Source organism: Anabrus simplex, chromosome 7, assembly GCF_040414725.1.
Source record: "Anabrus simplex isolate iqAnaSimp1 chromosome 7, ASM4041472v1, whole genome shotgun sequence".
NCBI classification, from domain to species: domain Eukaryota; kingdom Metazoa; phylum Arthropoda; class Insecta; order Orthoptera; family Tettigoniidae; genus Anabrus; species Anabrus simplex.
Window position 1 is genome coordinate 21,534,884 of NC_090271.1, and position 16,546 is coordinate 21,551,429.

At 41.7% G+C, this 16,546-nt stretch overlaps 1 protein-coding gene across 1 annotated transcript in view; it reads right to left on the reverse strand.

The window, feature by feature from the left end:
• Positions 1–1,159: 1,159 nt before the first annotated feature.
• LOC136876868 (uncharacterized) overlaps positions 1,160–16,546 on the reverse strand; it is a 41,074-nt gene continuing 25,687 nt past the window's right edge. Inside the window, exon 3 of the mRNA XM_067150628.2 lies at positions 1,160–1,721. Within this exon, the coding sequence (XP_067006729.2) occupies positions 1,335–1,721 (387 nt within the window). The 3' untranslated portion in view covers positions 1,160–1,334. The remainder of the gene's footprint in view (positions 1,722–16,546) is intronic.

The window sequence follows — 16,546 nt, forward strand, 5'->3', positions numbered from 1 at the left end:
TTTTGTACATTAAAAAAAGAAGTTGTAAACGTAACAATCATACATCCGTACATAGTTATATTACAGTGTTAGCACATACACACAGATTTATACACGGGCCTCGCATACAGACAACACAGAGAGAGATGACGTGTTTTAAAAGTTGAATTTCTCAGACGTACAAAATATCTTCGACATTTTTTAAAAATGTTTGGCAAAGATTTGTTTTCAATTGTGTTACAAAAGTAATCATTAAAGTTTCTCATTATTATTACCATTATAATTATTTAAGTTAGAATTTAGATCGCTTCTTTCCTCAAGGTACACTTATAAATACTGCCACTTTCCAGTGTACTCGGCACGATCTCATTCTGCGAACTACAGTAATTCTTTATAACTTACATAATATTTGTACATATCACAGTGAAACGAGCATCACTAAACCGTAAGGAAATTTATTACTCATGTGTAAATTGATCAGATGAGTTCAAGGAATCCTCAATAACAAATACTTTTCAGAAGTACTTAATTCTGCTGCAATAAATATGTGTTGATTGAGTCATCAGTCTATAGACTGGTTTGATACATTGATTATTTCAGATTTTACATATTTCGATGTATTTTCAGATGAAACTTTATTTGAAAATACCTTTAAAATCTTTTGTTGTGTAGTTGTATGTTATATTATTTCAAATTTTGTAAATAGAAACAACCTTAACAAAACAAAATTTTGAATAATATTTTCGTCACATTTTATGAGATGATGTACCAGACACATGTTTTAAGTTTACATCTGTGATTTAGAAGAAATATTCTTAATATTGCTGTATTGATACATAAGGTTTGTTTGACTTACTGATCTATTAGCTGATGACAGCTTAGGAATGAATAAATCGAAGTCTAAAAGCTTCAGCGCGCGATGTATTTTAGTTAATCCACTTAAACCTCACAGGATCATGACTTTAAGTTCTGATCAGCTGAAAAGTGTCATCAGCCAAAAACTTTTGCGTTATGTGTTAGTCTCAAGCTTCCAGAGGAGACTATCTTGCATCGAGTACCGTACGGGTACATCAGTTGCCTTCGTAAAGAATACTGCAATATGTTCGAAACACGGGCAACTTGTGCATCAGGTACGGAAAACAACAACACACACCCACACGGCAAAGGGACGTCATGACCGTGGAAGCTTCATATCTGAGATACGGCTCAACTGTTAAATTGCATTTTGGTGTATGTGGATTTTACAATAATGCATGAGGCATAAAAAATAAATAGAATTGAGCAGGAAGCTGGGAGGATTCCTTGGTAGTTCGCAGATCCGTTCGAGAAACACCGTTGCTCCCAGGCAAAGAGCACTAGTAACCGCCGCCGCCGCCGTTGGGACGCTTAACGCCGCCTCCATTACTACCAGGCGCAGGTGGTGGAGGTCCAGAGTAACCACCGCCGCTACCGAGGTTGTTGTTGCGAGGAGGTCCGTATCCCCCTTGAGGGGCTGCAGGTGGGTAGCGAGCTTCTCCTTCGTACGAGACGTCAGCGTGGAAACCAGTGGCCCAATCAGCTGTGTAGCGGACGATCTGGAGTCTGCCGTCGGGCAACTGCACACGCCATTCTCCCTTGACCACGTCTCCATCACTGGCGGCGTTGTGCGAGTAGTCGGTGCCGTAGGTGGCATCCTTGACCGCGTAGTTGAAGTCGTAGGGCATGCCGGGGATATGAACATGACCAGGCTCACCGGGACCGGGCTGAAACAAAGAGACAGCAGTTCACATAATGGGCACGTGTGCTAGAAACCAAATCATGTGTGCATCAAGTGATCAGGAGTTTTGTTTGTGGAGTTAAAGTTACACCATCTAGTATCGTTATAGCTGTGCTGAACAAAGTAATTTGACCTTCCTCCGGAAATCCCTCTTTGCCTTTAGTTATTGATCCCTTCCAGAGTGTATCACTTATTACTAGAGGTGGGAATTACAGGCGTTAGAATGCAACACGTTTTCGAACAAGGCGCAAGTGTCTTCTAGCCGCTCTTCAGTTGTGCCGGTGAGTTGCATAACTTTCAGGGGTTCTGATAGTTCAGATCTCTTAGTCCAGATCGCTAATATTTATGCAAATCTCACTGGAGAACCGTTGTGAGGGTGGAAGACACTTTAGGGATTCTGATAGTTCAGATCGCTAATATTTATGCAAATCTCACTGCAGAACCGTTGTGTGGGTCGAAGACACTTTAGGAGTTCTGATAGTTCAGATCGCTAATATTTAGGCAAATCTCACTGCAGAACCGTTGTGCGGGTAGAAGACACTTTAGGAGTTCTGAGAGTTCAGATCGCTAATATTATGCAAATCTCACTGCAGCACCGTTGTGCGGGTAGAAGAAATTTTAGGGGTTCTGATAGTTTAGATCGCTAATATTTATGCAAATCCCACTGCAGAACCGTTATGCAAGTAGAGGACACTTGCGCCTTGTTCGAATACGTTTGCATTCTAATCTATTCTTGCCTATAATTCCAATCTCTACTTATTTCCGCTCAGCTCACAGAGAAGGAGGAGTTAGGTCTACCCTTTTTCTGCCTTTTACCAGTACCTGTACCTTCCAGAAAGATTTTTATTGGCGCTCCGTAAAGCAATGGAACTCGCTGTCAAGCAATGTCAATGTCTTTCAAAATTCCAGTTTTACAGACGGGTCAGTGTTATTGAAAAGAACTGCTGAATGTGCCTATGAGTGTGACGGGGAAAGAGTGAACGACAGACCGGTTATGTGACAGAATTAATGGGTGTAAAATTAATTAAGTGGCCTGAAGCAGGTCTTTCGAGTTGATTCTAGTCTCTGAGAATGTGGCCCTACTTATGTATTCTAATGATCAGAACGGCATATACACACAGCCCCCGAGCTTTCGGGATTCACCAAGGAAGGTTGAAATCCTCAACTCAGCCGGAAATTGAACATGGGACCCACTAGACCAAGGGGCCAGTGGTAACCATTAGCCATGGAGCCGGAGGATGAACGGTTGATTGGCTAACTGTCGACGGGAGAAAGAATGATGAGAAATATATACTTTGGACAGTATGTAAATATTATTATGTAATTTTATGAATAGGGCTCTTCATTATTTTCTGTGGACCTTTCAGAGCTACAGAATTTGATTGAATAAAATAATACTCGTACTAATAACGGGAGTATTAGCTTCCCGTCACTTGCGCCAAAATACATTTGAGAGCAAAATTCCTGGCCCGTATACAAATTCAGGTTAGTAATGACATTCTTGCCCGGTGTTACGATAACGATACAAATACCAAACCGAGGCGGTAAAGCCGTGCTCAGTTCACCCCAAAGGACGTGGGTTCAATTCCCCACCAAGAAGTCGGAAAATTAGTAAGGAAATTTCGACTTGTGGATAAACACAATGCCTAGAGTTTCATTCAGCCTACTACATAATACCATATTAATTCCTGGGGAGAAAGGTGACCGGGGGGGTAATGGTAACTATTCTACCCCGCATATTTCTGAGGTTACGAACCGTGGTATCCTTTACCTTCCACTTCTCCGAGTGCCTTCATTACCTATACGGAGATGATCTTGTTCGTCGTACGGTATGTTTAGCACAAATAGTACTTCTGGACGTCATAAACACTTCTGCCTTACATAATCGAACATCGTTACGGCTGCGTATGGAGGGTGAGAGCAGTACCGGAGCACAAGGTTATCCTGGCCTTGACCCTTGACCTTCGGAAAAGTACCGCCTCTCTTGAGATCGTGCTGTTCTCTGGGGCGTGCAGAGCAGGTGAGCCCCTCGTCTCGCTCTATCACGGCTGGTTCTGACCTCATAACGGTCGTCGTTCTATAATGATCACACCCAAATACAGACATTACTGTTAAGTGGAAATGTTTTCTCGCAAGAACATGTGTTTCAGTTTCAAAGGAAACTCAGCCTCAGACACAAATGAGTACCATGTTGTTGTTTTATGTTTACGTCTCACTACTACTTTTACCGTTTCGGAGACATCATGGTGATGAAAGGGAACAGGTCATTGAAAAAAGCATACAAATCGCCCAGGTGACTCGTGACACTCTTTGAGTAAGTCTTACGATATCATTATTAGAAGTGTGTATTTTATTTAGTTATTTAAAAATCCACAGTTCTATCCCTTCAGGCAAGCAACTCAGTGTCAAAAACATCCTGGGGATATGAGCTACGAATTTTAGGTAAACATATATTATAAAGTATGAGAATATATTCTTTATTTATTCGTAAAAGTTGCAATCCTTCTGTTAATCATCGTTTACCGGTCGATTAGATTAGCAGTTTGCCTTTTTCATCCACTACGAGCGCTAATGTGAGTCAATGCAGAGTTTCACTTAAGCCCTTATAACTACGTTGGGTGTGGACATTTTTCAAGAAATCAAAAAACTCCTGAGGGTATTGAACCCAGGAACACATTACAGAAAGAATTATTTAAATAATTTGGCTAGGATTTGAATAAAGAGACGAGTAAGGAAACAAGCGATTTTAGGCTGTTTTTCCGGAACGGCATTTAGTCCGGAACTGATTTTCGAAATTTGTTATTTAGTTTGATAGAGCTATACAAGACTCATAATCTAAAACCTTTCTGGGCCGTTTAGCTCTTCAACTTTGGGCATAATTGAGCCAATTGCTTAATTGTACGTTTTTCGTTGTATGGGGCCCCCTACTTTGTCTGCTAAGAAATATTCTCGACACTATAATTCAGTATTTGTGAAGAATTCCCCACTTAGGTCAGTCATTCTGCTGCGCGGTACATCATAATCATCATCATCATCATCAAGCATCATTAGCCACATTACTCATTTCTGAATGTTGTGATCATATTTCTTGTGCAGTCTTGATACAGCCGCTCTCACCAATCATCCTTCCTCAAGATATGCTAGAATTAAAAAATTGGTTATCCTGTTCACGTGATCAGTCCTCCTGTATGGTGGCATTTCTCTCAATACCTTGCCTTCTACTTTTCCCTGCACGATTGTCTTTTCAAGGTTCACTCCATCTCTCCTGGTTATGTGAGCAAGGAACCTCAAATTACTTGCTTCTCGCGAGATTACAAAGGCTAAATGATATTTAACTCTTCTATGATCGATGCACTTGTTCTTCTTTCAGCCTATGGAATATAAAGCGTTCTTCGCCAACATCATATACCACATGCATTTATGCGTTCCAAGTCTGGCAGTCGTAAAGGAACACTGAAAACAAGAGTTTCCACTGGACGGACTACTGTGATTTTGGGCACGAATACGTCTTGTGGCTGGGGGGTCATCCGAAATTTGTGTAACCATAGCAACCGGTTCAGTATGGATGGATGGTCGGACAGGCTTACCTAGCAACCGTGTAGGCTATGTCTTATGGCTGGTTGTGATCTGTAATTCGCTGCCGTTGAGGGTTGGCCATGATTGAGAGACATATAAATGTTCATTTGAATTTCGGAAAGGGAAAAGTGGTCTCGTTTGTTATTGTTCTGTCCGTCCGCATGTTCGAGTCATCTCTTCCAAGGGTTATCCTCCGCTTTATCTCCTTCTCACAGTTCTCCGTATTGCTGATGGGCGATCCTAGATATACAAACGCATCCACAGTCTTTAGTTCTTTTTGACTGCCTGTGCCCATAAATTGTTCTGCTTGGTCATTTTCCTTTATATGCGATTTGTTGAACTCGATCTGTAATCCATACTCGGTCATCGTTTTCACTATTCCTAAAATCGCTATAATTTCTTCTTCGTGGTTAGCAAGAAAAAGAACTGCACGGCTCAAGAGAGGGCTCAAACACCATCCTACTTGACAGTCCCGAGCAGTGACCTCGCTCTCATACTAACTTTTATGGTTTTTCAGAGACGTCAAGGTGCCAGAAGTTTTTTTCGATACGAGGCTATTGGATAGAAGCACCTTGAAATGAGCCGGGATCGAACAAGCTACCTTGGGTTCAGAGAGCTAGCGCTCCACTACCTGAGCCACCCAGGATAATGCCCGAGAGTAAGGAAGTCAAAATGAGATTATGCAAATAAAACACTGAAAATAACCCTATATTATCAGACAATAATATCGAAAGAACATTAACTCCTTTTTGGGAGTGGCGCCGTGGTAGCCGAGTGGTATCGTCATTTTCTTTTCACCAAAGAGGTCGCGGTTCGATTAATGCACCTCGGATTTTAAAAATTAAATATCATTCTCCGCCTCTGTGGTGTAGTGGTTAGTGTAATTAGCTCCCATCACCAGAGGCTCGGGTTCGATTCCCGGCTCTACCACGAAATTTGGAAAGGGGTACGAGGGCTGGAACGGTGTCCACTCAGTCTCGGGGGGTCAAATCAATAGAGTGAGGGTTCAATTCCCACCTCAGCCATTTTCGAAGTAGTTTTTCCTCCAGGCAAATGCTAGGATGGTAAGTTACACTACGGCCGCTTCCTTCCCTCTTCCTTGTCTATCCTTCCCAGTCTTCCCATCCACCCTCAGCATAGCAGGTGAGGCCAACTGGGCGAGGTATTGGTCGTCCTCGCCAGTTGTATCCCCCGACCCAAATTCTCACGCTCCAGGATACTGCCCTTGAAGTTGTAGAGGCAGGATCCCTCTCTGAGTGTGTAGAAAAATCAACCCTGGAGGGTAAACGGATGAAAAAAGAAAGGAAGAAAGAAAGAAAGAAAGAAAGAAAGAAAGAAAGAAAGAAAGAAAGAAAGAATTGTCATTCTCTGTGGCTTGGATATAACGTAAAGTGTCCTTAATTATGATTTCACTCATTGTTATCTTCAGGATTTGTAACATGATTTTTATAATAATAATGTTAGGGTTTGACGTCCCAACAACTACTTAGTTAAGGTTCTTCGGAGACGCCGAAGTACCGGAATTTAGTCCCACATGAGTCTTTCTTGACTCAATTGAGCACCTTCAAATACCACCAGAATGAGCCAGCATCGAACCTGCCAAATTGGGATCAGAAGACCAGCGCCTCAGCCGTCTGAGCCACTCAGCCCGGCAACTTGCTTTTTCCCGTCTTTTGGCTCAAACACTGAATTTTGCGAAAAGTCCAGTTTTCTTCATAAGAAATATTCCGTTAATGAAACAGTTTTTGTTTGGTCTCCTGATGGCCTTGTTACCTTGTTATCTAGTAGTCCGGAAATTAGTAAATCAACTGATCTAAAGAGCCAAGTTTGTCAATGGTTAAGAAACTTAAAACTGTCACTACGTAAAATACTTTCGATAATTTTATCTTACCAAAACATGACAAATAAGTCACTGCAATGGTGCTATGAACTGACGAGAAATCTTACTTTTGGCAGCTGATACCTTTAACGTGATTTCTAGAAGAAAACTTACGTCACAATTTGATTGACACCAACAATCTACAATAATGGGTTCTCATGGCATTGAATTGAAAAACAAATTACAGTCATTCTTATGTGCCACAAGTATTCACTGTTACAAACTATGAATATAATAAAATTATCACTGTATCTAATTATTTCCACAGCTTTGTACAGTTGTGGTTTACTTGTGAGAAAGTTGATCAAATTCTTCGTTACATGTTTAGTTTCTGGTGGTTTGGTGTAAACTAAATACTATATCTGTAATGCCTGTGGCGAAGGCGTAATTGAGCAGCCTTCAGCAAACAACAAACAAATGAACTAGGTGTCGGATACATGCAGAGTGGCTGAGGAAGGTTGCTGCTGTCTGCACATGAGATGGGGTCAACAGGAGTCAAGGCCGCGCGCGTCTAGCCTCGCTGGAAGTGACGGGTTGACTTCCGGAAACAATACCCGCCTACTTGTTCATACCGTGAAGGGTGAAGCTGGTGCTATCTCTACACTGTGACGGAAGTGTCACCTCTCAGCTGTTCGGCTCACTTCTGCTGTAGGTATAAGAAGTGCTTTCGCATTCTGTTGGCCCTGGTTCGATCCCCGAGGCAGGTTTGGTGCCCGTCTCCTGATTTCACACTGATTTCAGATGAAGTGCTTGTTGGTATGTTATAAGGAACATGGGGAAAATATGATACATCTTACGTGAAAATAGCATAGATACATTTTAAAAATTCGAACTTGAAACAACTTTTGTTACAGGCAAATTTTTGAAGCTCCGGGTTTTCTTAAATGTTGAAAACATTTCTTCCCAGACAAAGTAGAGGTCCCCATACTACGAAAAACGTAAAATAAAAAATGTTCCTCAGTCGTGCTCGAAGTTGAAGGGCCAAAGGGACTGGCTTGGATAGTTCTATCAAACTAAGAAAGCAAATTTCGAAAATCTCTTCCGACCTAAATGTAGTTCATGGAAAACAATATAAAATCACTTGCTTCTTTGCTTGTTTCCTTTTTGATTCAGGTCCTAGCAAAATTTATTTATATAATTCCTTCTGTAATGCGATCCTTGGTTCATTACCTGCACCGATTGCAGTTATAAGGGCTTAAGTGAAACTCTGCATTGACTCATATTAGCGCTCGTAGTGGTAGAAAAAGGCAAACTGCTAATCTAATCGACCGGATAACGACGATTAATAAAATGACTGTCATTTTTAGAAATAAATAAAGAACACATTCTCATACTTTATTTACCTAAAATTCGTAGCTCATATCCCTACGATGTTTTCAACTTTGAGGCTAGGAGTGTGGATTATTTTCTCATGGAAATTTGTTTCTTTTCACTTGTAATGTATTGAATTATTCTATTGTTTTAAAGTGCGTATTACAGAATTTATTTTACATTCATTTTAGCGTATCAAATCATTTCTGTCACTCTTAAGTGCACAAAAGTGCTTATTCAGAGATTTTCAAGAATAGGATTATTGTGAGGAAAATTCCACTACTCATTTGAAGGAACTACATTCGCTATTGAATAATTTATGTTACTGATTTCAATAAAGAAGTTTGTTGGAGTGATTCAAGAAATCACCAAGCAATAGTCTAAAATTCCGAATGCTATTTTCTCGAAATTTCATTTTTCACACTTACGACCCTCGTAATTATGAGGTCTATTCCTCAATTTAGTGCTGGAACTCACTGAAACAAAAAATGAAAACTCTTTCATCCTGCCCTCGTCATTTTGTCTTGGCGATGACTACACCCGAATATTTGAAACGTCGACTTATTTGCAGCGTGAATGCGTCCAAATATCCCGAAAATGATCTATAATTTCACAATTATAATTTTAGAAAGGATAGTAAGATTTTGGGCTTTTGGAGTGTCAGAAAAAGTGCTGTAGGCCATATTATTATTATTGGATCTTATTTTTCCAATAAAATCCGAAAGAGAAAATCCGTCTGATGGTTGACAGTTTTAATTTCAAGTTTTAACTCAGACCCTGTTCACATCCAACAACAGAAAAAAAATGTTCAAATGAACTGATTAGGAGGTCGATCATTCCTATTCCCTAATAGGGGTGGTTATGAGGTGAATTATCTCGATTATTATTATTAGTCTGTAGTAAGTGATATTGAATGAGGTTGCAGCAATGCTAATGCAGTGTGCTCGTACTTGCGACCAACAGTATTCTGTAGCTCCGGGGCAAGACTATCATTACACCGGTCTGTTTTGTGACCATCTTCGCTGTACGGTAGTGAAAGTTGGGTGGACTCAGAATATCTTATTGAAAGGTTACAAGTAATCGAAATAAAAGTAGCGATAATGATGGCTGGTACGAACAGGTGGTATGAGGATAATCCGAATGAGGAGATACAGGCCAATTTAGAAATAAACTCGATTGATGAAGCTATTCTCATAAACCGGCTCCGGTGGTGGGTCATGGGAGGTGATTGGAGGAGTATAGACGACGATGGTTCGACTCAATTTATTATAATTAAAGGATAAGTGGTATGCACTAAACGAGGCCACGGGGTTAGTTATAAACTAAGGATTGCAGAGGCGTTTACTAAATTCACAGAAGCTTGCAAACTGAACGCTGAAAGACATAACAGTCTATAATGAAGATGCATGTATTGAGCCCGTCACTTTGAAGCGGGACTAAAGGGTTGATTTATTTAAAAACAAAGTCATCTGCGTACAGACCATGAAAGCCCTTGGAGGGGTGGAAGGTAAGGTCTCCCACTATCCGTAACCCCCAGGAATTAACCTGCTATTCATTTTTGGTGTAGGCTGAGTAAACCTCGGGTATCTGTGCATCTCTTGAAGTGCAAATTGTTAACACACCGGAAACCAGCTACACGCACTTTTCCAATTCGTACACCCTTCAATGCCAGTGACTACAGCCGAAATACAACCTACCACTCTGAGGTCGGCTACAGAGAAATCGCAACATCCGTTATGGATTAATGTCAAATGTGGAACGTTTAAAAAATATAATATAATATATGCAAATGTCGTGTAATAAACTCGCTTTCTGACATTTCGATTAGGTCAAATGTCAGGCCATCGTGGCCTTCCTCTGCTAAATTCAAACTGCACCTGTTGTTTAAAGGTGAGGGTGGAGACGTTATGGTGGGCTGAACCTTCTAGCAAATATGTTAATGCACATTCTCTTTCGTTCATACGGAGATCGCGATACGACACAGCCCCAGCCTGCGATTCTAGGCTAATGTTCGCGGAATCTCATTTTAATGCTAATACACTAGCTGTAAAATTCTCTTCAGATGTTGACCTTTGATGGTAGATTTCAGTACTTCTGTGCAACGTGGAGAGTGGAGTGGAAACATTCTCAAACATGAGGCACATAAACTATTCAATGGATTTTCTTTGTCAGAGAGTTCATTTGCTCCGTTCTCTTCCCATGGGTTGGGTGTTCGATTACATGCAAACCCTTGGACCACTTGTAAGAATTAACGCCATTGAAATCCCATCTCTTTGAGGGCGAGGCATGAAAACTTAGAACACTAGAATCTTATTAAAAGCTTGCATGAGAGAAATGATGTATAATCAGCCTTTCCATTGGGAACTTGAGGAACTTCTGAGGCGTTGATGGTTTATGCATTCCGTGTAATACGTAAATTGTAACCTTGGCTCATTCACGACATTTTCTCGGCTAATGCCTCCTTCTCCGACAAAGACAGGTCATTAAGGTCGCTAATGTGCCTCGCAAGGTGAAGACACAGTAAAAACTAGCCGGATCTCCATCCTTACACCAAGTGCCACTGCACCTCAGGTAGTTCTTTTTTTGTGTGTGGAGCTGTTCTTTCAACACGGACTGGGATAGCTGGTGGCATCCAGTGCTCGTGAATTCCAGGCTCTTAACAAATCGTTGATGGAATCCAATGTTCTCTAAGTTTCTGAGGAAGATAAAGTAGGGTTATTTCGAAGCTGGGGTGTGAGGGAGGGAGCTACAATTGAACTGAATTGTATTGAATTTATTGGTAATTTACACGCCACTGAGGCTGAAAATCCTCTTTATGTAGCGTTTTCATATTATAATATAAAATTTTATGAACACACCAACTAAAATATTATATTAAACATTAAAGATGATTAAAATTAAGGTTACGTTTGTACAGATACCAAATCCAGTAAAATTAGTAAGTATGACAATAACACAAATGCCGGCCCCGTGGTGTAGGGGTAGTGCACGTGCCTCTTACCCGGAGGCACCGGGTTCGATTCCCAGCCAGGTCAGGAATTTTTACATGGACCTGAGGCCTGGTTCGAGGTCCACTCAGCCTACGTGATTAGAACTGAGGAGCTATCTGACGGTGATATAGCGGCCCCGGTCACGAAAACCATGAATAACGGCCGAGAGGATTCGTCGTGGTGACCACACCACAGCTCGTAATCTGCAGGCCTTCGGGCTGAGTAGCGGACGCATGGTAGGCCAAGGCCCTTTAAGGGCTGTAGTGCCATGGGTTTTGGTGGGGGTGGGATAGCAATAAATTAATTAATTAATTAATTAATTAATTAATTAATTAATTTGAATCACAATAATCTGAATTAAAGGCAGAGAGTAACACAATTTCTCTAAGAAATATACATCTTTCTGATTGGCAGGCGAAAGATCGCATGATTTCAGCCCTTTGAGTACTCCTCCATGAAGAAAGATGTTAAGGACTGCTTTAGTTGAGTACAGTTAGTGGTATTTGTAAAACGGTGATGATTAAGATACGCGATGCAGTGCAAACAAACAGTTGATAAGACAGCAAAGGAGAAATGGCGGGCATGATCATTTGAAATATGCGCACCACACAAATGTGTTTCGAAAATTTCCTCTCCGGTTCAAAGTAAAGTGTTTTTGTTACTTAAGACCTGGGCCAAGAGTGATGCATCACAACGAACAAGAGCGTGCCATGATAACTTGTATACTTCAGCCCCTTGGCTGAATGGTCTTAGTTTAAAGGGCCCTGGGTTCGGTTACCGGCCGTGCCAGGATTTTAACTACTTTGGCTAGTTCCTCTGGCTCGGGGTCTAGCTGTTTGCGTTCGTCTTAATACACCTTCCTTCAGAACACATCACACCACTAACCCAAGCCGGTGAGCTTGACAAGTGTTGTTTGTCAGCTCTGGGAAAGCATTCCTTCTGATTATATCAGACGCGTTTGTGAACTTACTAAGTGGTTTGATAGAATGCAATTCTGACTTAGGAAAAAGTATTCCAGTGAGAGATTCAGCACATATCTTAGATTCAGGAAGTCGAATGGATTGTGCTTTTGCTAGGGTATATCATGTGCGACTACTGACGAAAATGAGGCCTATTGGAGTGACTGAACGGGTGGCCACATTTCTAGAAAATAGTACTCAGAGAATTAGAATAGGTGAAGTATTACAGGTTACATATCACTGTAGTGTGGATGTAAAGGAGAGGGCATATAAGTCACAGGTGTGAGTGCAAGGGACTCTGAATAGGATTACTTGATTGGACGAGTGGGAAAGATCTAAAGAAAAGCAGAACGATTTTTTTTTCTGCGCTATCATGTAACGATTAACAGAGGAATTCCACGGGGCAATATTATTGGACTTCTATGTTTTAATACACGTATAAACGATATGGGTAAAGAAATATAATCACAGACAAGGTTGTTTTACATATGTATGAAGTATACTGCATAGAGTAATAAATAATTTACAATGTTGTGAGGAACATCAAAAGGGAATGGACGAAGTCGTGTGATGGACGACAGGCAATGATACGATGATGAACGGGCTGGAAAGTTTTACGGAGAGGAAAAGCTCCTCAGTTTTAATTATTGCGCTGATGGAGTGAATGTTTCCTATGGGGAGCACTGTAAGTACCTGGGCGTTATTATAAAGAATGATCTTCATTGGGATAATCATATCAACGGGGTTGTAAACAAAGGCTAAATATCTCTCCGAATACTTATACGGGTATTTAAGGGTTGTTAGGGGCTGCCTGTCGTGCTCTGTTTACCCGGAAAGACGTGCGTTCGATTCACCGTCAGGAAACCGAAAAAAGTAAGAAACGAGATTTTCACTTCCGGAGGTGCATATGTTCCTGAAGTTCAGTCAGTCTACACCAGAAATGAGTTCCAGGTCAATTCCTGGGGGCAATGGAGTCAGAGCGTAGAGCTAACCACTCTACCCCATCAAAGACCGAAGTTACGGATAGTGGGAGCCTTTACCTTCCACCCCTCCAAGAGTCTTCATAGCCTGTACAGAGATGACCATGCTTTGCTATTATGGATCCAAAGGAGACGGCATATCAGTTGCAGCGCAACTAATGCATGGTTAGAGTGTATGGGACTCTCACCAGGATTACTTCATTCGACACCGCCGGGCTGAATGGCTCAGACGATTAAGACTCCAACTTGGCAGGTTAACTCCTGTCTCAGTCCGGTGGTATTTGAAGGAGCTTAAATACGTCAGACTCGTGTCGGTAGATTTACTGGCAGATATAAGAACTCCTGAGGGACTAAATTCCAACAACTCCGCGTCTCCGAAAACCGTAATTTTTTTTTTTTTTTGCTATTTCGTTTTACGTCTCTCCGACACAGATATGTCTTGTGGCGACGATGGTAGAGGAAAGGCATAGGAAGTGGAAGGAAGCAGCCGTGGCCTTAATTAAGGTACAGCCCCGGCATTTGCCTGGTGTGAAAATGGGAAACCACGGAAAACCATCTTCAGGACTGCCGACAGTGGGGCTCGAACCCACTATCTCCCGATTACTGGATACTGGCCGCTCTTAAGCGACTGCAGCTATCGAGCTCGGTAACCGCAAAATTAGTGGGACGGAAAGCCAGTAACATTATTATTATTATTATTATTATTATTATTATTATTATTATTATTATTATTATTATTATTATTATTATTATTATTATTATTATTATTACTTGATTCGAGAACTGGAAGAAATCGAAAGAAAAGCAGCACTATTTCTTCTGTGCGATGTTCGACAAATCAGTAGTGTTAGGAAAATGTTGCCGTGTTTGTACTCGGAAGACTTCAGAGTAAGGAGGCGAGCTGCTCGACTAAGCAGCATGTTTCGAACTGATAGTGAGGAGATGGCGTCGAATGACATTAGTAGACGAATGACCTTGAATGGAGTTTGTAAAAGTACGAAGGATTGTAATGTAAAGTTGGAATTTAGGAGGCCAAATTGGTCCAAATATTCGGTTATAGGAAGTGGAGCAGTTTAGTATTGGAGATATTCGCTGGATTTTGAACTTCCTCGAAATCATTAACGAACAAGTGATAGGGAATCTGCCACCAGGGCGACAGCACTAAATGCACGTCAGTGGTAAACGAAATGAAATCACCACCGCATAGGGTTGGCATAAGGCAGGGCTTCCAGTCGCAAAACTGGGCCAAGTTCACACTGTGACCCACCAGAGTGTGAAGGAGGGCGATGCTCTAACCCGCCACAATGCTAATGGGTCACTAACTACATCAACTGTTATCTGAGATATAATGTTTCAGCTTCGTTACTGTGACAATTCTTCGTTAATTGACATTCAAGCAAGGACAAAGGAAGATAAAATCTTGAGACGTAAAGTAGAATAAATCCCACATAATCGTCTCCTTAAAAGCAAACTCGTGTAGCCCAAACCAATAGAATGAATTATTTTCATCAGGCCACGGATATGTGGACTTCGTACTCACGGAGCAACTTTCAGGAGTATTTTTATTCGTTATTAGCTGGAGTAAGTACCGGACGGAACAAAAATGTGTGCTATGATCCTCTTATACAAAACCAGGGCAGAAGTATCCGTGATAAATTCGGCGGATTATCTACGAAAAGAGCTTTGTTGAATGTTTACGAAATGTAATAATGGCAAAAAGAAAATACTATATCTCACTAAGTACCCTATGTCAATTTAACATAGTGTGGCACTAATATTTAAAATACTTCAAGATTACTTTCTTCTCATTTTTATTTATTATTTATTTATATAATCCGTTTATCCTCCATGGTTTGTTTATTCCCGCGCACTCAGCGAGGGCATCCCACCTCTACCTCCTCAAGGGCAGCGTTCTGAAGTGTGAGACATTTGGTCGGGGACACAGATAGGGAGGAGGAGAAGTACTTCGCCCAGGCAGCTTCAGCTGTTATGCTGAACAGGAGCCTTGTGGAGGGATGGGAAGATCGGAAAGGATAACAAGGAAGAGGGAAGGAAGCAGCCGTGGGCTTAAGTTAGGTACCATCCCGGCATTTTTCTGGAGAAGTGGGTAACCACAGAAAACCACTTCGAGGATGGCTTAGGCGGGAGTCGAACCTCCCGAGGCTGAGTGGACACCATTCCACGCACCACTTTTCAAATTTCGTAGCAGAGCCGGGAATGGAACCCGGGCCTCCGGTGGTGACAGCTAATCACACTAACCACTGCACCACAGAGGCGGACATTAATTGTAATTGATAAATAAATATTTAAATCAGAGGTGACACTGCAATAATTTCCTCGTAATATGTGATAAGTTTAATAATATTTTATTATGATCGTTATAAAGTAAGTTGTATATAAAAACCAAACCACCGAGCTCGATAGCTGCAGTCGCTTAAGTGCGGCCAGTATCCAGTATTCGGGAGATAGTAGGTTCGAATCCCACTGTCGGCAGCCCTGAAAATGGTTTTCTGTGGTTTCCCATTTTCACACCAGGCAAATGCTGGGGCTGTACCTTAATTGAGGCCACGGCCGATTCCTTCCCACTCCTAGCCTTTTCCTGTCCCATCGTCGCCAAAAGACCTGTGTCGGTGCGACGTAAAGCAAAAAAAAAAAAAAAAAAAAAAAAAACATGGCACAACAACCCCGAAGGGCCGCGGCCTAACAAGCGACCACTCTTCAGCCCGGGCCTGCAGATTACGAAGTGTCATGTGGTCAGCACGACGAATCCTATCGGCCGTTATTCTTGGCTGTCTCCACCGGGGACGCTATCGCACCGTCAGTTAGCTCCTCAATTAGAATCAGGTAGACTAGGTGGACCTCGAACCATGTAGGTAAAAATCACTCACCTCGCCGGGAACTCCGTGTAAGAGGCAGGTACGCTACACCTACACCTCATATGAAACTACTTTTGATAATTCAGGGATATAATAGGGAAACAAATGTCCATGTATGAGAGGGGCGGAACTACAGTGTATTGACGTCTGCTCGTCCATCTGGTTGACCATTCCAGTTTTATCCGTAGCGTGCCTGTCCAGAGACGCTACAGCTCCCGATAGAAGTGGAGTTCTTCCTCC